Source organism: Peromyscus maniculatus, chromosome 20 (genome assembly GCF_049852395.1).
Source record: "Peromyscus maniculatus bairdii isolate BWxNUB_F1_BW_parent chromosome 20, HU_Pman_BW_mat_3.1, whole genome shotgun sequence".
NCBI classification, from domain to species: Eukaryota; Metazoa; Chordata; class Mammalia; order Rodentia; family Cricetidae; genus Peromyscus; species Peromyscus maniculatus.
The window spans coordinates 44,525,858-44,547,973 of record NC_134871.1 but is presented as its reverse complement, the minus strand read 5'-3'; the positions used below and the strand labels follow the sequence as shown (position 1 = coordinate 44,547,973).

The following is a 22,116-nucleotide window of genomic DNA, read 5'->3' as shown; positions in this document are numbered from 1 at the left end:
CTTTTCCCAGTCTTGCTTGCTATTATGAACCTTAAATGTAATATAATAGAATGTAGCAGTCCAATCACATTTTTATTTCATCTGTTCCCCCAATATTTCTAACGGATCTCTCAATAGTATAACGGCTTGTATCAAATCAGGTATTTCATTAACTATCTCACTATCTGTGTTATCTTGTTGAGTCCAAAGTTCTGTAGAATGCTTATGCCATCTCTAATGAACTCAGCAGTTTGAATTTCCTCATGAAGTGCCAGCCAGTCCAGCCATAGCGGCAGAAGCAGTCTGTGCAATAATCAATCCAGTCATCTGATGAGTTCTTCTTAATCTTTCAGTGGGCTTCCGTACCAGGATTATCACAAGTGAGTCTTGCCATGGCCTCAACAACTTCACTACTAACCAGATTGCCAGCCTTGCTCTAAGAATGTCTGAACTTATAGAGATTACATTTGCAGACTTACTAGAATTAACATGGGTATGAAGAGTACAGCACTCACAAGTGATACTATAATTATTAGGTTGCCATTGTACAGACCTTTTCAGTAACAAATAATGATATACATGCTATAAAAAGGCAACTTTATTTCATCTAAAAGACAAAGAATACTTATCATCCTTGATGTTTAACTTTCTTTTCCACTTTTTTGTTTGTTTTTTTGTTTTTTGAGACAGGGTTTCTCTGTGTAGCTTTGTGCCTTTCTTGGAACTTGCTTTGTAGACCAGGCTGGCCTCAAACTCACAGAGGGATACGACTACCTCTGCCTCCCAAGTGCTGGGATTAAAGGCATGCGCCACCACCGCCCAGCTTCTTTCCCATGTTTTAAGAGGGCAGATGGATGGTACTTGCTAATTTTCACAAGTTAGTCTGAACTGAATTGCCAAATTGCAGGAGAGGACTTGACATTCCAACTCCATGTCATTGGATAGGTTCATTAACAGTAGAACTAATTGCAATAATTCCATTCGAACTATATCTGTGCCGTTTCAATTCTGAGTGAAAATCCTTTCCTCCAGGAAGCCATACAGGCTCCAATCAACAATGTATCCATGAGAGGTATTAGTAACCACTCCAGGGTTCTTACTCTTACACTGTTCCAATGGACTCAGTCAGATTCCTTGTTGGTATTTCACATCTCACAAAATGGCAGATTTATAGAACTAGTGGCATTAATCTCCTGTCCTCTGAAATCAGATGTATGAAGCATATAGAACTTATTATGATAGTACCAACTACTGGGTAGTACCAACTACAGATAACCACACTTGAAAGTTATATTTAGTCATTGAATTCCATTACCCATACAAATAGGAATTCTTTGCATGCCTACAGTATAATTTATGATTTCCTTACCCTCCTTTGTAGGCTTAACAGGTCCTTGGTTGTCATAAGGACTAGGAAGCCAAGAAAATTCACTAAGTACCACAAGAATATCCATATTTCCCCAACTTACTCCTATGTTAATTGGAGGATTAGGAATATATGCCCAATATGTATGGTTCGTCCCCAGAACCTGTACAGTTACCAGAGACAGTACAGCAAGGAACAAAGTTGTAGCATTTAAAGATTTCTCAGGAAGTTGAATTATCACATCCCCTTTGTCACACAAATTCTGAAACAGGTGGGAGGATCAGCCATCCATTTTAAAGGCTTTGCATCTCTTTTTCCCCAGAGTCACCTCACCCATGTCAGTCGCCAAACATCCAAGAGACTTCCCTCGCTCGTGTCAAATTTTTATCAATGTTGATGATAACCACAACTTTTTGTCTCCTGCAGAAACATGAGCATATCCTTGGCCTCAACATAACACCTTTCTGGTTTCCATTCTGATATTAAAACATCCTTGCAATACACAGGCTGACTGAATTCAGCAGTTTATTCCACAATCCAATACTTTCAGCAGCTCTTGTCCCTGTTAAATTAGCATTTAAAAAAATTAAATTAGTAAATCATTATGCAATCTATCTCTGGGGGTCCTCATATCCCCCTTCTGTTTAAAAAACGATCTCTTGCCAGATGGTGGTCTCCCCAGCACTGGGGAGACAGAGGCAGGCTGATCTTTGTGAGTTCGAGGCCAGCCTAGTCTAAAGAGTGAGTTCCAGGATAGCCAGGACTGTTTCACAGAGAAAACATGTCTTGAAAAAACAAACACAAACAAGCAAACAAACAAACAAACAAGCAAACACATAAATAAATAAATAAATAAATAAATAAATAAATAAATAAATAAATATGAAAACAATTTCTGGTGGAGTGTGACTAGATCTTTCAACAACTGCTTGTCCCGTAGGATTATACAGTATCTCTGTAATGTGTTTTATGTTATAAAGTGCAAAAGCATTGTTTTATTTATTGAAAACATAAGCAGGGACATTATCAGTTTTAATTTGTATTGGTATACCCATTATAGCCATTGCCTCTAATAAATTTGTAATCATATAATGAGCCTTTTCAGAACTCAAAGCACATGCCCTTGAAATCCAGAGTATTTATCAATGGTATGATGAATAAATTTTAATTTTTAAAATTTTGTACAATGAAATACACCCATTTACAAATTTTTATCTTTTGTGTACCTTTAGTATTACTCTCTGCAGGAGAAAGGAACTTGCTTATGCAAAGAACAAGTAGGAGAGGTTTTTTTATAATCCCTTAGCTTGTTGCCAGGTAAATGAAACAAAATTTAAGCATTTACTATTTCTTTCTGTTGTTTTCTTTGTTTGTTTTTGTTTTGAGACAGGGTTTCTATGTGTAGCTTTAGCTGTCCTGGGACTTTCTCTGTAGACCAGGCTGACCTCGAACTCACAGAGATCTGCCTACCTCTGCCTCCCAAGTGCTGGGATTAAAAACAAGCGCTGCCACTGCCTGGCACCAGCCTTTACTGTTAACATGATGTTTTTATGAAATTTTGAAATTTTTCTATCAATAATTTATCCACTTCTTCATTTCCGTTTGCTAATGGCCCAGAAAATCCAGGATGAGAATGAAATATTGTGAATAATTTCTGTCCTGGATTGCTTGTTGCAGTTGCATGAATAGCAAAGTTAATTTTGAACAGTCTTTTGGTGCACTTCCGTTGAGCTCCGACTCTGTCTTGGTTTGAACCTTCCCACAAGGTTCCGACCTTCTTTGGTGCAGTTCCATTAGGATTTTGCCTCTCTTGGTGCTTTTCACTTATGGTTCTAACACCTCAGTACTCCATCTTTCTTTTGTTCACTTTGCGCCACAGCACTCCATCCCTCTCTTGGTGTGCTTCTCTCTAGTCTTCAACTGTTTGTTGGTGCCTTTCTATCAAAGTTCAGAACCTTTTGGTGAACTTCCCCTCTGGGTTGGACCCTCTCTTGAAGTGCTTCCCTCTGGGCTGCGACCCTCTCTTATACTTCACTTCCTAGGGTTCTGATCCACTTCAGGGGCCCCACATTGACGCGCTGCTTTTCTTGTCTGGTCCCTCAGAACTATGAAGCTCTTCAGGCACTCCCCTCTTGAGACTTGGACTCTTCTTTTGTGCCCGTATTTCAGGGATTTACCTCTCTTGACACCCGTCCCTCAGTTTTCAGAGCCTCTCTGGGAGTCCTCCTCTGAGAAGATTGGAGCCTTGAGGGAAGAGCACAGAGAGTCGGAACCATGAGGGAAGAGCACCAAAGCAGGGTCAGAGGTCTAACGGAAGTGCACCAAAAGACCGTTGGCGATCTGAGGAGTTAGAAGAGGGACTCAGAACCCTGAGGGAAGGGCACCAAGAGAGCTAGAAACCTGAAGGAGAGGTGCCAACAGAGAACTGGCCCCAAGACAAAGTTAGAGCCCTGAGGTAGGAGCATCAAGAGAGGTCTTAAGAGAGAGACTTAAAAGAAGTTCACAAAGAGATGGTTGGAACCCAGAGGCAAGGTTGACAAAGGAAGATCTGAACCCTGAGGAAAGGGAGCCAGGTACCCTGAAGGAGGGGCATCAGAAGATGGTTATAGCCTTGAGTGAGGAATGTGTCAATAGAGATTGGGGTTGGGGGCCGAGAAAGAGGCACCAAGACAAAGGTGGATCCCGGGGGGAGGAGCTCCAGAAAAGGGTTTAGGTACTCCAGGGGGCACCCAAGAGAGGTGAAGCCCTGAAAGAAGGGCTCCAAAGACTTCTGTAGGCCTGAGGAAGGACGTTAAGAGAGGTTGAGAGAGAGTTGGAGCTTTTAAGGAAGTGCTTCAAGACATGGTAAGAAGAGCCCTGAGGGATAAAGAGAGAGCCTTGATAGAGGGTCCCAAATAACAGAGTTCTGAGGGGTCAGAAGAGAGGGTCAGAACCCGGAGGGAAGTGTATCAAAGGAGTCCAGCCTTAAAGAAAGGACTCCAAAGACTGAAGAACCCCAAAGTCTTGAGAGAGGGGTGCTTAGAGATCCTCAGTGTCATGAGGGAGCAGGAGCTATGGCAAGAAAGGGAGAGACCTAAAGGTAGGACCCCCATGATAGTCAGATTCCTGAGGGAGGAGCTGCAAGAGAGGATCAGAGCCTTGAGAGAGTTTTGAAAACTTTTGAGGTCCTGCCTTTAGATAGTCTCCTTCCCAGGGCCCAAGAAGAGACGCTACGAACGGCAGCAATAATCTGCGGGAAGTGAGTCTGAGTACTGAGGACAGCATGCTCTTATGTCCATCCACTTTATTCCTTTAAGACAAAATTCTATCTACACAGCTTCAGTTCTGGTCTCACATTCGGCTACTCTCTGTGACTTTTCTCCCTGTCCTCTCATTGTCCTAGATCTAAGCTCTTTTGCTCTCCACCTCATCTCAGTACTCTGATCCTCCATCCATTTTGTCCTTTTCTCTCCTACTCTCCTGATCCAACACAATTCACCTGCCATCTCCAAACTCTCTGCCTAGCCTCTTCCTGGTCAGGTGGGGCAACCCTGCTGGGAGCTAGGAATTCTGCCTCAGTACTTGACTGCACCTGGTGTGCAAAAAAAACCCTTTTGCTCTAGAGTGCCACTTGGTCTGTGAGAGGGGGAGGGTCTGAGCTTCATTTGCACAAGAAACAAAGCCATGCACTTTGCCTCCAAGGCAGTGTCTCCAGAAGGATGTTTACCCCAATTCAGGAAACCTTTTACATCAGGGCCTAGGATGCTTGAGAAGTATTTCAGATACATACACTGTTAGGACTTCTTGGAAGCATACACAGCATACAAGAAAATCATTGCAGGAACTGGCTTATATGTATACAAAAGCTAAAATATCACGCAGACTCTTTAAGCCATGGCTTGACCTTCAGAAAAGTCATTGGCCTTCCAAGTAGTAGCTTGTGTGAGAGTAGCTGGATTCCATTCCATTTTCCTGCAGCTTGTAGAAAGAGATAATTGCCAAGAGAGCTTGAGAGCCCTAGGGAGAGGTGCAAAAGAGGGAGAAAACAGAAGGTGGGGCTGAGAGTTGATCAGAACACAAATGGAAGGGCACCAAGAGAGATTGATAGAGGGGGAGAGAGGGGGAGAGAAGGAGAGGAGAAGGAGACAGAAAGAGAGAGAGAGAGAGAGAGAGAGTCAGTTGAAGCCTTGAGGGAAGGGCACCTGAGGGAGTTGGCCAGAGGCTTGAAAGAAGGACACCACTCTGACCAGAGGCCTGAGGATAGGGCACCAGGAGATGGTCAGGGATCAGAACCTAGGAGCAGAGCTCCAATATAAGGTCATCTGGAAGCAGAGGCACCAAGGAAGAGTTCCTGAGGGAGGAGGACCAAGAGAGTGCCAGGTTCTGAGGGGTGGGAACAATAGAGATTCAGAGCCCTGCAGGGGAATGCCAGGTGAGGGCTTTCAGTCTTGTGTGAATCACTCGGATGATGTGAGTGAAGGAATGATGCTCCAGAGAGCTTGAAGCCTGAAGGAAGGAGTGAAGGTACAGAGGCCCTTGGGTGTGGGGACAGTCTCCAGGATGGTCTCCAGAAAGAGGATGTTGCTCATCTTCCTCAGGCAGGGCCTTATAGAACATTCCCCTGAGTACAGACAAGTCCAGTGGGGCCAGTGGCTGAGAGAATCTAGCAGAACTTGAGTAACTAGCCTGGAGCATTCCAGAAGGGCATAATAGATTCCAAGCAAGCATCCATGTTCCAGATATGAGATGATAAGATCCAGCCCAGTGGGACAATTCCATAAGGAAACCCCAGAGGATTCTGCAGGATGATTCTAGAATGGAAAAGCAAGAAGATGAGGAAAGGTTTCTAGCAAGGGTAGGATAACCTGAAATCCGATGTTAGGGCAGAGACCAGGTAGGAGAGGAGGATATGGACTACGCCCATGGGAGGAAGACGGTCTAGAAGGGGGAAGATGGCAGACCCATCAGGACCATTTTACAAGTGGGAAGCAGATTCTGAGTATGGAGCAGAGAAGGATGGAGGAGACAAGGACCTGAAACTCCTGGGGTAGGAGAAGTAGGACAAGACTGCCAAGGCCATGACCCGGCATGCCTCCTCTGTGCCTTGATCCTCAGGACATGGACCTGGAGCAAGGAGCCTGGCCCTCACTGATGGACATGGTTCCCTTCACTTTCAGGTTCACCTGTCTCTTAGAGATGATGCACCCCTTCTTCTTGATAATTCTCCTGGGACTCCCATGGGTGCACACCACTGTCAACAATACCAGTGGGTTGGGCAACAGTACCAGTGGGTTAGACATGGTCATCAAACCTAGGCAAGGTAAGTATGATCTCAAGACTCCCAGTGTGTTGGATGGAAGGAAGCTCCACCTAGAGCTGAATAGGGTTATAAGAAGGCTTGTTTGGGATTGGGCTCACCAGAACCAGGTGGCATGAGTATTGTTAGGTTAACTTGAGACTCAAAGATACTCCTGAGTTTGAACAGGTCTGAGGAGACTGAAGACTGCCACAGAGAGCTGCTGACTAGGAGACCCCAGGGAGCATCTGTCCATAGCACTTCCCAGCAGGGACAGCGGGTGCTGAGTCCAGAGAAACACTGGAGGATTGTGGTGTCCTGGGTGGCCACTGTTCCATGGAGGGATGGACTTCTTTGAAGTGCTCAGCTGTTTACATGTGGCCAGCCCTTTAGAAAAAGGAAAGGTTCCTAATGGGTCTGCTGCTATTCTGATGATGGTCTGGCCTTGCCTTAGACTATGGCAGGATCTGAGCTCTACAGGCATTGTATAGGTGGCTTATACAGAGAACAGTATTGGGAAGGAGCTATGTTGGGAGTATAATGGTGAAAAGACTTCTTGGGGAAAAACCCAACAGTAGTTTTTTTTTTTTTTCATCCTCAATAGAATTTATGTGCTATGTGTGTGCATCCACAAACACCTTCTTATGCCCTCTAGAGAAAACCTGTCCTAACAACCAGAGACGCTGTGCAGTAATTGCCATACGTAAGTATCTGTATTCTGGTCACAGGGTGAGTAAGCCTACCTGCACAAGTTTGGGGGACAGGCTCAGTCTGTTCTCTCTGCAGCCAGATCTACCACTCTTCTGGCAGCTCCTTGAAGTGAGAGCCTGTTCACAGGTGCTGTGTTCAGCCCACTGATAGGGCAATGTACATCTGCTCATGGAGCCAAGAGCCTGTGGTTGATGGTAGGCTGACAGTCTACACATCCCGAGTATCCAGGGAATGAGACTACTGTGGCCAATCCATGACTTTGTCCCAGGAGGTCTCTCTATTCATATGGGCAGACACCTTGGTTCAGCTTTTGTGAATCTTTGCATACATGTTAGTTTCTGATTTTGTGCATTAACATCCTGTATTAGTTACTTTCCATTGCTCTGATAAAAGAGCCTGAACAAGAAAACATCTAAAATGAGGCATTTGATTGGGCTTCTGTCTTCAGAGGGTTGGAGTCTATAAGGGTGTAGGAAAGGCATGGTGGCAGGAACAGCTGAGAGCTCACACCTGGATTTACAAGCAGGAGACAGCACTAACTGTAAAAGGTGCTAAACTTTTGAAATCCCACAGCCTGTCCTGCACACACCCCCCAAGACACACCTCTAATATGGCCACACCTTCTGGTCCTTCCCAAATGGTTCTACCAACTGGTAACAAATATTCAAACATATGAGCCCATGGGGGGCCATTCTCATTCACACCACCACACACCCCAACTAGCCAGATTCAAGCAGTGAGATGCCAGTTTCTCAGGGTGATGCCTGCCATCTGAGATGGAAAAACTAGAGTTGAATCAGGGCACACAACAGGCAAAATAAATATTACTTACATGAGCAATGATTTTTTGTGGAGGAGACAAGAGAGATTGCAAAGAAGCTGTAATAATCTTCAGTCGTGTACATCAAGTAACCCATGATGAAAATAGCTACCGGGCTGAGGAATGGGCAGGGAATGGGATGGTATTTCTAAAATGTAGGCAATCAGGCAGCTCTGAAGTTCCCAATTAAATGCCCTCTGCCATGGTGTCTAGACTCAACAGCACAAAGGCTAAACTCATTACAGCTCTAGATGGAGGATAGAAGAACTTTGACTGGAAAGAGCAGACAGCAATGGTCTCAATACTCCTGCCTCTGTCTGGGGGGAAGTAGCCCTAGTTAACACATCGCTGATTTGTTCCAACAGTGATTTGTTTCCAGAGGCAGCTGAGGGACTGGACTTGCCCCTTAGGCTTTATTTTGCCAACGTCCACCACAGGCAACCTGATAATACCATTAACAAATTGAAGTCACCATATGAGACCAAGACAAAAATGGCCAAATGCATACATTTTCCATGGTTCCTCACACGAGCTCATGGAATTAATGGCAGTGTGTGATGTTGAGCATCGACAAGGTCCTCATAAATGGAGCTATGTGGAGTTATTTCTCCATCACAGTGCAATTGAGCTGTGAGTTATTGTGAGGGAAGGACCTGCTGGCTCCTTGACAGGAAGGAACCTTTCTAAGCAGCCCAGTAGACAGGGAGGCCACCCTGGAATGAGGAAATATTGGGAGTTGGATGATTTGTGAAGAGAGGACTCATCAAAAATGAGTAGACATCGCTGACAGAGAGCTGAAGCTTAACTATGGATTGACACAGAGTTTATGTGGGGGAGGGGGCTGCTTGGATCTTGATCCCAAGGTCCTTCTGTTGTACAGCAGACGAGTCTCAGGGCTGTGGACAGTAAAGTAGTCAGGGTGAGTCCCACATCAGAAGAACTAAATAATGGCTCAGGCTCCAAGGGGAACAAGCAATAGCAAAGCCTCAAGCCTTCAGCCCAGGGATTCTGGCAGGGTGTTGCCAGTGGGGCTCACTTTACAGAACTCCAGTTGGCTGAAACCAGAGAAGATGGCAGTCTCGTTCTCTATGGAGTCTTGCTTGAGCCATCTAATCTGTGCTGGAGAACATGCATCTGTAATCCCAGAACTCTTACTGTGAGTGGGAGGCAGAGGTAGGAGAAGCAGCTGGAAGAGAGCAGGTCTGCTAGCCTGGAGTAAGCATAGCAGTAGAGGCAGGAGGGAGACCTCATCTCAACAAGATGGACAGTGAGGGACGCTCCTGAAAGCTATGCTCTGACTTCCTCATGCATGTGGGTAGCATGTGTGTCACACACACACACACACACACACACACACACACACACACACACACACAGGTACAGGTGTAAAGGAAAAAGAAGTGGGAGATCAGAAAGGTCAGTGGCTGCCAGAGATGTGTGAAGGGAGATGAGAAGGCAGAGGCAGGCATCTAAGGAGACCAACTCGTCCTGCGTGAGACCCCAGTGGTGCCCCTCTACAGGTTTCAACCCCACAGCATGTGGAGCACCAAACCTCTGTGGAAGCTGAGGTCATGGAGTGATGGAAAAATGTCAGCCTGGGTCTGTCGACTATGAAGTGTACTGCTGAGGTACAGGCTGACAGAGGAGGAAGCTGTGCCTGGGACAGGACGTGTTCAGAAGAATTCTCTGCGATTTCTGATCATTTTTTTTATAAGCCCCAATGGTAATTAAGGAAAGGTCTACAAGTCACTTCTCTCATTGTAGGCTCTCATAGTGCCACACAGAATACCAGCTTCATTGCAGGCCATTCTATTAGATGTATGTGCCTGGGACTCTACACATTCATTGTCCATGCCCACAGAATGCTTCCAATATTTCCTGTGTACTCTGACCCACTAACACTCAATATTTGTTTAACGAGTGAGGAAATGAACAGATTCTGAGTCATGACATTCTTGAGGCAGAACTAGAGGATATGGTACCATGAGTCCTGAGAGTTTTCTCTAGGTGTAGGAGGTGAGGAGACTAGGTGATGTCTATCCCCCTCCTCATAAAGTCCCAATGGCAAGGCAAAGTGCAATTCTACTAACGTTCACCCCTGTGCTCTGTACATAAATGCCAAAGCTTGGAAAGCTAGGTGGGGCTTGGGAAGGTGTTTATCCTGGAGTCGTGAATGCGGGCACTTCTTTGTGCTCTTAATCCTCTCTGGAGTCTCAAAGAGCATAGCTTCTGGTCAGTGTTTCATTCTAGACCTTGGTAATGCTTAGGGTAATATTAGAACCAAACTGAACAGGGTATTGCATTTGCATAGCTGTATGTTTCATGTACATAGCTGTATGTAACTGAGATTGAAGTTTCAGCTGGGGAGGGACAGTGACAGGTGTAAAGATGGTAGCAATGCATAGAAAGGTAAGTTAGGAGTTGTTACTGGAGCGATCAGGCCCTCTTGTGTACTTGTATGATTTCTCTCAAGCATTCTTGACAATGTCTAGTTGTGAAATAATCATTTTTTACACTGTTTAAAAGTTTCACTCTGATTGGTGGAGTCACCAGCCAGAGGCAGAGAAAGCATGACATGTAGGATATGAGGTAAGAAGCCATGAGCCATGTAGCAGCAGGTAAATAATAGAAATGGTTTAAATTAAGTTATAAGAACTAGTTAGAAACAAGCCTAAGCTATCTGCTGAGCTTTCATAATTAATAAGAAGTCTCCATGTGGTTTATTTGGAAGCTGGCTGGTGGGACAGAAATATCTGCCTACAATGTCTCAATATAAGGTTATGGAGCCAGCTGTGGTTGACTGTGGTGGTGGATTTACAATGAAGATGTGAAGGTGGTCATTTTCTTCCTCTTTTCTTCTAGGTATGGACTCTCGGCAGCTCCTAGTCCACAAGAACTGTGTAGACGACTGCTCGTTTGCGCTTGTTCAGCCTCCACCAACCCCTAGAAAGCTTCCACCAACCACTTACTTCTACTATACCCAGTGCTGCTCTGGCCACCTTTGCAATGAAGGAGGACCTTCTAATATAGAGAGGGACTTGTCACCCCCTGTTGTGATTGAGGAAGGGCCAATTGCAAGAGCTGTGTGTCTGGGCGAGTTCAACCTTCTTCTGAACCTTTCCTTAATCCTCTCCAGCATCATACTGACCTGAGAGCCCCTCCTTGGGGTAAACCCATCTTCCCCCAGCTGAAAGCATCTTTGTTCTTTGTTGTTTCCTTGTGAAGCAGAGACAGTGTTCAGGGCATCTGTTGGGCCCCTTCGTAGCTTGTTGTAGAAAAGAAATAAAGACATTGTTTGTTGAAAATGCCCCTGGCCATTGTTTTCTTGCTGTATGGAAGCATTTAGCCTGGGTTCTCTACTCAGACAAGCTCACTCCCCTTTTATATCCTTAGGAATTCCCTTGTGGGATGGATCATGGTTCCAGCTACTTGGCACCCTTTCAACACTGTAGGCTAAATACTCATCTCACTAGGTAGGTCCAAACCATCGGGCAGCCTTGGTATATGAGTGTTTTGAACAAAAGACAGAAGTGTTCTGAGGTCAGTCAGTATGTAGGCTGATAAGTCAGGTCCCCAGCTCAGCTGGGATGACTAAGTCCTTGCCAGATCCTTTCCGTCCTCAGGTCATGGGAGACGGGAACAGGAAGGTACCTAGCAAGCAGTGGCACCTGGACTGCTGGGCCTGACAGTCACCTCTGTGTTTTCCCTGTGCTGTGGGACAAATTCCTGGGCAACTGGCTTGTCTCTCCCACACCACCTGCTTTCACTGAGGTGACAGGATATTATCCATGACTAAGCCCTGACAGTCTCCACTAATTTTCAAATTTTTATTACATGTATATTTTATGTATATGTGTGCATGCATGCATGTCTAAAATGCTCAGGATTTGTGCCAATGCATGCACACCAGCACAGCTACAGAGCATGGCAGAGAGAGGCAGAGAGAATGAGCAAGATAGATGGGGATATTTGCCTGAAAGAATTGCCTCTGAAGGTGGAGGTGATGTAAGCCTTAAATCCCAGCATTGGAGAGTCAGAGGCAGGTGGATCTCTGTGAGCTGGATGTCAGCCTGGTCTACAGGGTGAGTTCCAGGACAGCAAGAGTTACACAGAGAAACCCTGTCTCCAAAAAAATAAAAATAAAAATAAAAGGATTGGCTCTGATAGGTCTGGCTCTTTCTAAACTTGTGGCCAGGGCATCAGGCTTGGGTTTAGGTCTGGTCTGACAAGGCAGCTGTGAGTTCAAATTCTTCAACCCACAGGGTAGAAGCACAGACTATCTAGGTTGCAGTGTGCATATGTGAATCTCATTTCAGTGTTCCTCAGTCTTTACTCACAAGGCCCTCCACAGACTGGGCTGAGGTACCCATAGTCAGGAAGTCTACAGAGGTAAAGGTCAATCATATTTCCATGTTACCATTGCAAGAGCATTTTGACTGAGGTGCCTCACATGCTTAGTACCACACCTACGTGGACACGCACAAGAACTATCTGTAATAATACAGTGGAGAGGCTTTGGTGGGTTTGGACCACGGTGTCCTGCAACAGGTTGGCCACACCATGCAGACATGGCAGATGATGGCGTGGTGGAGTGGAAAGTTACTCACACAGCAGATATGACATCTCCATGGGAAATTCATTTTGGGGGGGGGGGATTGTAGTGGTATTTGCTCCACCATGACCTTGAGGCATAGGGCCTGAAGGAGGAGGTGCTTCCTGCCATTGTATGTGACCTCTTAAAAGCGGAGGGAGAAGGGTCACATGCCCCTTTTCCAAGCTTCTGCCTAGGAGGCAGATTCACTCCTGTTCAGCTGTCTACTCTGTTCTATATTCACTAGTGTATTTCCTCAATTTACTTTAATAAATTTCTCTAATACTTCTTAAAGAGACTCCTGTGGATTTATTGCTTTATCTGGTGCCCAACCACATGGATCTGAACCCCACACATCCCTACTGGGGTTACTCATGTGGTCAAACCCTAAGGTATGTGGGTGGCTCCTAGTGAGTTTTCCCACCATGCAGAGCCTGCAGGAACCCCTGGGACCTGCATGACCTCTGCTCAGGTGACCATCTTCCTACAGTCATTGTGGGTGGAGCCTGTAGGCCAGGCAGCTCATGTAGCAGTGCTTCTTGAAACCACTGCCAGAAGCACAAGCATTCTGTAGCCCATAGAGCACTGCATCAGAGAGAAAGGTGTCTATGCTAGGCACCTTTCTAGTTCCATATTTGTAGTGGCCAGATTGGGTCACAGACCCCTTCCTGGTTAGAGACTACCAGCAGACTGTTCCTTTACTTTTAAAACTGTTCCACGTAGCTGCTGTCTACTCCATCTTTTGAAACTCCCGCAGCCACCACAGAGCGCATGCGTTGTACTCGTTTCTCGAAACCCCCAGAGACCACCAAGGAGCCGGTTTCCCATGCAAGCACATAAGGGTCCTTTTATTCAGGTTCAACCTGGGCCACCACACGGCAGATGCAAGGAAATGTGGTGGCAGCCACGAGCCCAGGTGTAGAGAGTTTTTATAGGGAAAGACCAAAAGCCAGGAATTGGCAGCTTGGGACTGAGTAGACGGAATATGGGGCGAGGTGATTTTTTGAAACTATTGGTCTAGACTTTGGGCCGAAACCACATTTGAAACCATTGGGTTAGACTTTTGGCTGGGAACTACAACCTGCTGTATAGGATTATGTGGCCTGCTCAGCAGGGTTATCTAGATATCTTCAAGGGCCATAAACTACAAAGAGGATGTCTGCAGGAGGATACTGCTCTGTATCCATTCAAGTTGCCATGGCACATTCCCAAGGTCCTTCCTGGAACCGAGTACAGCAGGTGGTCTGAGATGGTGGACCTTTCCCTAAAATGGAGCCTGTAAAGTTAAGTCTAGGCCTTCACAGCACACACAGTCTGTCCTGCAGAGTGTCTGCAGGTTTCCCAGGCAGCACTTCTAATTGTTCATTTGGTGTATTGCCTCATCTGTTATGATCCCACAGCTCTGGCTGGTACTCAGAGGTACTACCTGGGGCTTGCTTGGGTGACTGCTTAATTCACTGGAGCCCATTCAAGGATCCTGAGTCAGCTTGCACCAGACCTGTTTTGGTGCTACACCTGCGACACTTACTGGTCAAGCAATGATACTACATCCAAAAACCACTGAACAAACCAGCCATTCATCTAAGCTAATTAATTACACCTGGAACATCTGGACTCAAAAGAGAATCTTTTGAGGATTTTTCATAAGGAAATTATTTGATAATTTTACACTTTAAACTGATTAATAAATAAATTAATAAAAATTTTCTTTACAAATTTTAAATATTTCTCAAAAAGTGGCAGATAATTTCACCATTCAGGAATTTAAAACCTTTTTTGCTTGTACTATGAATGAAATATTACAGGACATATATGACCTTCCTGGGATGTATATAATGTTCACCATAATAGCAATTAGCATAGTGATTCATCTCATATCATTGAAAAATCGGCTTAATAATAACAGCAAAAGTGAGACATTAATGGGACTGATAATGCTAATACAGAATGCAAAAGAATACTTACACCTTTAAAGTTCAGGTCAGCATCCTTAGAAGAATAGATTCACTATAAAATGGTGTTGAGTCTCTTAACTATGGTAATAAGACTTGTATAGAAGAGGCGATTTCCAAAGGTGAGAGGAAGCATCAAGGTAACAAATGTTTTAACTGTGGTATACCAGGTCATATAAGAAGAAATTGTACACAGGGTGCTCTTAGAAGCAATGCTTCTTATAGAAATAACCCAAAGAGAAGACCCCAACCTTCTGGATTATGCAGAAGATGTGGCCAAGTCTGACACTGGACCAATGAATGCAGATCAATAAGAGGCATACGAGGCAACCCTTTACCATCGGGAAGTGCCTCAGGGGGCCTCTTGCAGGCCCCCAAATCTAACATTGTCCTAACATTTCTAGTCACTGTAGAAGAAATTTCTCCCAAGGAAAATTAAATAACCCAGTGACTAACGTAAAGAATGATACTGCACTGGACGATACAGCAACTTTGATAGATGAGCCAAAAATACCATAAAATGAATATTTTGACAGATTTCCATAAATGAACAAAGACCAAATCTTAAAGTGTGAATTAATAACATTGTCCTTGAAGGATTAGTGGACACAGGTGTGGATATGACTGGAATTACACCAAAATCATGGCATCCGAATTGGCCTCTTCAAGAGGTAGATGTCCAATTTCTAGGGATTGGAACCCTATCTCAGGTAAAACAAAGTCTGAGAAGGGTTCATTGCATAGGGCCAGAAGGACAAAGAGGAAGGCTGAAGCCATGTGTGGCAAATGTAGCAGTGAATCTTTGGGGCTGAGATCTGTTATAGTAATGGAATACCCAGATTAAAATTCCTCCAATCTCAGGAGTAGAATATAGACCAATTCATGTTTCTTGGAATAATATTATAAGATACTATAAGGAACAGCCACCAACCATTCAGGCTGTACATAAGCAGAGCACAACTGCCATTGAACTCTCAGAATTACCAATGGTCCTATCTTTAAAATAGTTAACTGATAAACCTGTCTGGGTTGGACAATGGCCTATGACACACAAGAGAAGCTACAAGTTTTAGAATAGCTGGTTCAGGAGCAGTTAAATGCTCAACACATTGAAGAATCTACCAGCCCTTGGAATTCTCATGTATTTGTTATTAAAAAGAAATCTGGTAAATGGAGAATGGTGACAGATCTGAGAGCCATAAATAAAGTAATATAGCCTATGAGCTCCTTACAGAATGGGATGCCCTTGTCCTCTCTGTTACCTAAAGAATGGCCTTATAGTTATTGACTTAAAAGACTGTTTCTTCACTGTACCTGTATGAGAAAAGGATAGAGAAAAAATTGCCTTCACAGTACCTACTTATAATAATTCCCAGCCAGTCAAGAGATATCAATGGAAGGTTCTCCCACAGGGAATGTTAAATGCCAAAACTCCATTACCTGCAGGAAGTAATCCTAATGGTATACAAAAAAATAAAATTTGGCAGATGGATGTGTTTCATTTTGCAGAATTTGGAAGATTAAAATATGTACACCACACCATTGACACCTACTCAGGATTTCAGTTGGCAACTCCTATGAATTCTGAAAAGACTGACTCTGGGATTACACACCTATTAGAAGTTATGGCCATCATGGGAATAACTGTATAAATTAAGACTGACAATGCTTCAGAATATGTCCCAAATAAAATGAGAGGTTTTTTTCTTATTACAATATAAAGTATGATACAGGTATACCACACAATCCCACAGGCCAAGGGGTCATAGAAAAATCCAACCAAATTTTAATGTATATGCTAAATAAATCTGTGTTGCTCCTGACAACACGGATCTGATCCCAAGAGAATGTTGGGCTTCTAGAAATCTCTATTTGGAAGTTTGTCTTCTTCTTGGCACAAAATAGCCTATTGGGCAAAGAAAGGCCCTTGCCTCGACTGCTGACATTATGAACGCTGTCCTTTCCAGATGAGCAGGACACAAGGAAAAGTGACTACTGAACTCTACCTAGACAGGGTGAGATGGTCTTTCAAAATTTCTGCTTCTGAAAATGGTCTTTCAGATATTCTAGGCCTGTAGCTAAATTGGATGCCCCAATGATGCTGAGAAAGTTTAGGTTACTGTCCAGGCTGCCAGCTGTCTATGTCTATTTTCCCAAGAATTTTGGAAATTGTTTGTTTGCATTTTCCATTTTCTTGGGTATTATTACTTTCCTTCTCAGGACTTTTATGGAGCTAGATAGTTACAGTTACAGTCTTATTGTATCTTAGCTAGAACATATTTATACTAGAGTTAGAATCTTCAAGATAGGAAATATTGGAGTAATTTTGGTAATTTGCCATTTACCCATATTTTGGACATTTCTGGACATTTAGCATGTCTTTCTTGTTTGATGTTATTCTTGTTGGTTATAGTTCCATTTTTGTTTATGTTATTACCATTTGTTTTTTGTGGACAATACTTGACAATAATTCTTATTGTATATAGTTTGCATTAAGTTAAGAACCTTCAGCTGGGCGGTGGTGGCACAGACCTGTAATCCCAGCACTCGGGAGTCAGAGCCAGGCAGATCTCTGTGAGTTCGAGGCTAGCCTGGTCTACAGAGTTAGTCCAGGACAGGCTCCAAAGCTACAGAGAAACCCTGTCTCAGAAGAAAAAGAAGAAGAAGAAGAAGAAGAAGAAGAAGAAGAAGAAGAAGAAGAAGAAGAAGAAGAAGGAGAACCTTCTTATTTAGACAAAAAGGGGAAATGTAGTGGTATTTGCTCTTCCCATGACTTTGGGCTATAGGGCCTGAAGGAGACAGTGCTTCCTGCCATTGTATGTGACCTCTTAAAAGGAGAGGGGGAAGGGTCACATGCCCCTTCTTGCTGTTCCTGCCTGCTAGGTCGATTCGCTCCTGGTCAGATCAGAGGACAACTTCAGTTGTCTACTCCATTCTGTATTCATGAGTGTATTTCCTCAATTTACTTTAATACATTTTCTTAATACTACTTAAACAGACTCCCATAGATTTATCGTTTTAGGGGAGAGGAGAGGGGATGGAGGGAAGGAGAAAGGGGAGAGAGAGAGATAAAGACAGACAGACAGATGATAGATAGATAGAGGTGCACCCTACCTCTGGCAAAAGGAGGAAGAGAGAGAGCAAAGGGGGAGGAGTTTTTTTCCTTAAAGGGGATTTCATATAGGATTATGTGAGGATGCTGGGTGGGTCCCAAGGTTGAGTACAGAATCCTAAAATTCCTCTATTTTGATTATTCTAAAAGGTTGAGTTATGGATAGCAAGTAGAGGGGATGAGGGCAATGAATTATTGAGACTGCTTCCTGCTGACAAGGGGCAAAGTAGGGGGGGAGTTGGGGTCAAGAAGGGTGGGAGGTGTGAGTGAAGAAGCATTCAGCTGGTTGTCATCGTGTAGTCCTCAGTGTCTGTTCCTTGAGGGAGCAGAGAAGGCAGGTTGCAGGATTTGCTCAGTTGGCATCCTCAGTTGGTGGTTGGCATCTTTGGATCTGGTACAGGGGTTTGCATATCCCCTGTGGATTGGCCTTGACACCAATCAGACAGGAGGAGTGAAACTGCAAAATGTGCTCGAAAATGAGTGGGGTCAAAATGGGCTCTGGAGACTGTTCATTTTCATCAGACCAGATTTCTTGATATAGCAGCAGAACTTTTTCTGGGAACCTACAAGATAACTGGAACATATTTACATCTTGGTGTCACAGCAAAAGGCTACAGCTCTGGGTGAAAAGGCATGAACATTTTCTGGCTTCAGTCCAACAAAATATATCTTTAAATCTATAACCAGAGGAAATTTACTGGATGGAAGTGGTTGAGTGAGTGAAGGAGAAGAGAGGCTTTCCTAAACATTAGAGTGAATGGAAGTGAGACAGTTTTCCTATCTTCATATAAACAAACTTTAGAGCTGCTTTTTTTAAAAAAATCTCATTCTCCAGGAAATACTGAGAGCAGTCAATAAAAAAAAGTTACATTGAAATCTGTTCCGTGAGTTTATCTGATTTGGAAATGAGGTAAATTGTGTGTAGACCTAGTAGTAGCCCTAGGAGAGGGAGACCTGTGAATTTTATATAGAGTACTGAGAAGGCAGGTGAAGTAAAGCCTGGTTATTAAATAGAATCAGAGATCTGGCAAGGATAAACCATATTTGAGTGCAGACCGGGCAACATTTGATCTATTAAAATGGCAGGGACCAGTCCATACTCAGTTAGCCATACTCAGGTCTCCACATCATTGGAGGCAGAAGTATCAGAACAGCATCAAGCTTCAGCTGCCTGGCCCAAAAAGTGGGAGTTTTTCCGATGGAAGAGGGACATAGGGAAGACTGACTTTACTTTGTACGGGCAAAAGGGATGCAAACAATTCTCTGATGTCTTGCTGCTTGTCCACAGTCTTGGCTGGGTCCTGGTGGCAGGTGTGACATTGGGCTTTTTGCCCAGAGGTCAGTGTTGCTATAATCCAGGGGGAGACATTGTAGTGCCTTGCAATCTTCTTTGGAGACCTTGGGTCACTGCTAGGATCTAGGAGTCTCTGTCTGATATAATAAGCTTTTTAAATCAACATTTTAAATGATGTATTCTGCAGATCTCTGAGCATTTGAGGACTGCCTCTATGAATAGCTGAGTATCAGCTTACAGTCTCCAATATGTTAGCAGCTTCCACAAGGCTGGGACTTACTATCTCCTGAGAAGGCAAAGAAGATTGACAGGGGAAAGATCCCAGGGCTGAATGGGAACAGGAGAAAGGGGGCTTGTGAGTTAAGGTGTGATCCAACTCTGAGAAAATACCCACTGAGAAAAACTCTCTCGGGGTACCAGAAACTCCATCATAGAATATATATATATATATATATATATATATATATATATATATATATATATATATATATAGAGAGAGAGAGAGAGAGAGAGAGAGGGGGGGGGGAGGGAGAGGGAGAAGGAGAGAGATTAAACAAAATCTGTTGGCTATAGGCTTAACTTTGAAAGCATATATAAATTACATCTGGGTATACAGTTTTCCCAATTAGTTACAGCTTACCAATGATAACAAAACCAAGAAGATTTAGTCTCCAGTTTTAAGCTATGTTCCTAATATATATAAAGCAAAGTTAAGTTTTAATGTTGCAGTTTAGTTTTAATATAACAAACATGTGTACAAATTTTTCCTGGGAAATCATGTCAGAAAACGAACTTAAAATAAAATTCATTTCCCAGCTATAACACAGCTTCTACCAAGTCATAAAGCCCACTGTCCAGAGAGGGCACTGTAGCTGCCAGACACATGGCTGTCTACTTCATGATGAGGTCATCAGCCAAAATGGAGGAGAGTCATGTGATTGCTGCTAAAAACATGTTTGTTTGTTGGTTTGTTTTAATCTTTTAAATAGGTAAATCTAAGTCATAAGGAAGAGAGAAGGAAAAAAGTGGGGATTATTTCTCAGTTCCTTGACTATGTGGTCCAAGAAATACTGAGGCCAGTCTCACATCCAGGGGGATGGTCAGAGGCAGGAAGGTCTGCCAGAGACCCGAGTAGTGGTGTTAAATGGAAGGGAAAGCTGCTGGTGAATGAGAAAGCAGACTTGTTACAGGTGGGAAGGAGCAGATCTGCCATTGGTAGAGGCAAGTCATCATTAAAAAACAAATTTCTCTCTATCTTGTTCTTGTAATGGCATAGTGAAGAAACAATCTTTTGGATCAATAATTTTAACAGGCTCTTAGGTAATAAAGAAGGAAAAGGAATTCCAGGCTGCAAATATCCCATTGGGTGAACTACTTTTGCAACTTTCAAATCAGTTAACCATCTCCATTTTCCAGGTTTTTTTTTAATTAAAAATACAGGAGAATTCCAAGGACTAGTAGTTTCCTCTATGTGCTTAACATCTAACTGTTCTTTTACTAGCTGCTCAAAGTGCCTGAAAGTTTTCTTTAGTTAAGGGCCATTGCTCCACCCATACAGGCTTCTTAGTTAACCATTTAAAGGCAGAGCAGTTGGGCTTCTGGCAGTGGCCCCTACTCCAAATTTGGATGACCAATTTGTGCCTTGTCCTGTTGTTGGACAACCTGTGTAGTCCGTAACTTTTCTGGATAGTTCTTTCCAATACCTTTTCCAAGAATATAATCCATTTTTATGTCATTTTATGAGCTGTTTCTGAAATTGTAGAAACATTAATCGGAGCTCCCCAATGTTGTAACCAGTCTCTCCCCAACAAATTCATGGCTATATCAGCCACATAAGACTTTAATATCCCTACTGGTCTTTCAGATCCTATGCATTTAATCCATTCTACAATTTTTTCATCTGAGATGTTGTCCCAGTACCTAAAACATGAATGGAGACTTCTTGTAAAGACCAGTTGGGATTCCAAGATTCTTGAGAAATTACAGCTACATCATCACCAGTGTCCATTAAACCTCCAATCTCAATGCCATTTATTTGTAATTTCCACTTTGACCTCTCATCATTAGTAACAGTTTGTCAAAATACTTTCTTTTCAGTACTTCCAAAATCTTCTGTCCTACATACTGGAGCTGCTTTTCCTTTAAGATATGGGAGTAATAGCAATTGAGAAATTTTATCACCAGTTTTTATCTGCATAGTCCTTTTTACACAAGCCACCCATGAAAAGCATCAAAAGTAATCTGTCTAGGATTTTTTTTTTTTTTTGGTTTTTTGAGACAGAGTTACTCTGTAGTTTTGGTGCCCATCCTGGAGGAACTGGGATTAAAGGTATGCACCACCACCACCACCCAGCTTCTATATGGGATATTAACAGGTAACTTTAGGCAATACCCATGGGATATTTTTTATAAAATCTTAAAAAGAGGATCCTTTTTATAGATCCCAAGCAACCTATTCATGCCACCTGTCAATTACTAATAGTGTGGAACAAGCAATTGTTAATCCTGAAATGTGCCAGAAAACAGCACCACCATTTTAGCTGAATTGAAGCAAACTTTTATTCAAAATGTTAAATACTGACCAAGATGGAATTGGTCAGGACTATCATCTGTAATCTTCCTCCTGAATGGCCCCCAGACACATGTTGTCAGGTCTTTTGTGGACAAAACTCATAAGCCACTGTACTTTCCCATGATGCTTTGTTGTTGTTGTTGTTGTTAAGAATCACAATTCCCAGAACCCCAGGAAGTTACTGGTCCTTGGGCAGGTGGGGCTTACAGGTTAACTTAGGGTCTAACACAATTTACCTGCATCTTACTTAGTAGAAAAATAATTCTTGTAGGCTCTCCATCAGTAAGAGATTATTTCCATGAGCTTTTGCCTTAGCAGCCACATTGCCCAAGAGGTCAATAACCCATTCTGTTTCAGGCGTTACATTTTTATAGAATTTAAGCAAGAGCCTCCAGAAAGCAACTTAAAGAGCAGAGCCAAATCCTCAGTAATGATAGATAAGAG

General features: G+C 43.4%; 1 protein-coding gene across 1 annotated transcript; it reads left to right on the top strand.

The window, feature by feature from the left end:
- The first annotated feature begins 4,538 nt into the window (after positions 1-4,538).
- On the top strand, positions 4,539-11,456 carry Gml (glycosylphosphatidylinositol anchored molecule like). The gene is made up of 4 exons (XM_076556095.1): positions 4,539-6,371; positions 6,502-6,644; positions 7,225-7,323; positions 11,014-11,456. Exons 1-4 carry the CDS (start codon positions 6,247-6,249, stop codon positions 11,301-11,303), a joined length of 657 nt encoding a protein of 218 aa, XP_076412210.1. The 5' UTR covers positions 4,539-6,246; the 3' UTR covers positions 11,304-11,456.
- Positions 11,457-22,116: the final 10,660 nt, after the last annotated feature.

Coding starts and splice junctions, on each gene's coding strand:
- Gml (XM_076556095.1), top strand. CDS start 6,247: ATGGGAGGAAGACGGTCTAGAAGGGGGAAGATGGCAGACCCATCAGGA. Junction 6,372..6,501: donor AAGGACCTGAAACTCCTGGG/GTAGGAGAAGTA, acceptor CTTCACTTTCAG/GTTCACCTGTCTCTTAGAGA. Junction 7,324..11,013: donor CTGTGCAGTAATTGCCATAC/GTAAGTATCTGT, acceptor CTTTTCTTCTAG/GTATGGACTCTCGGCAGCTC.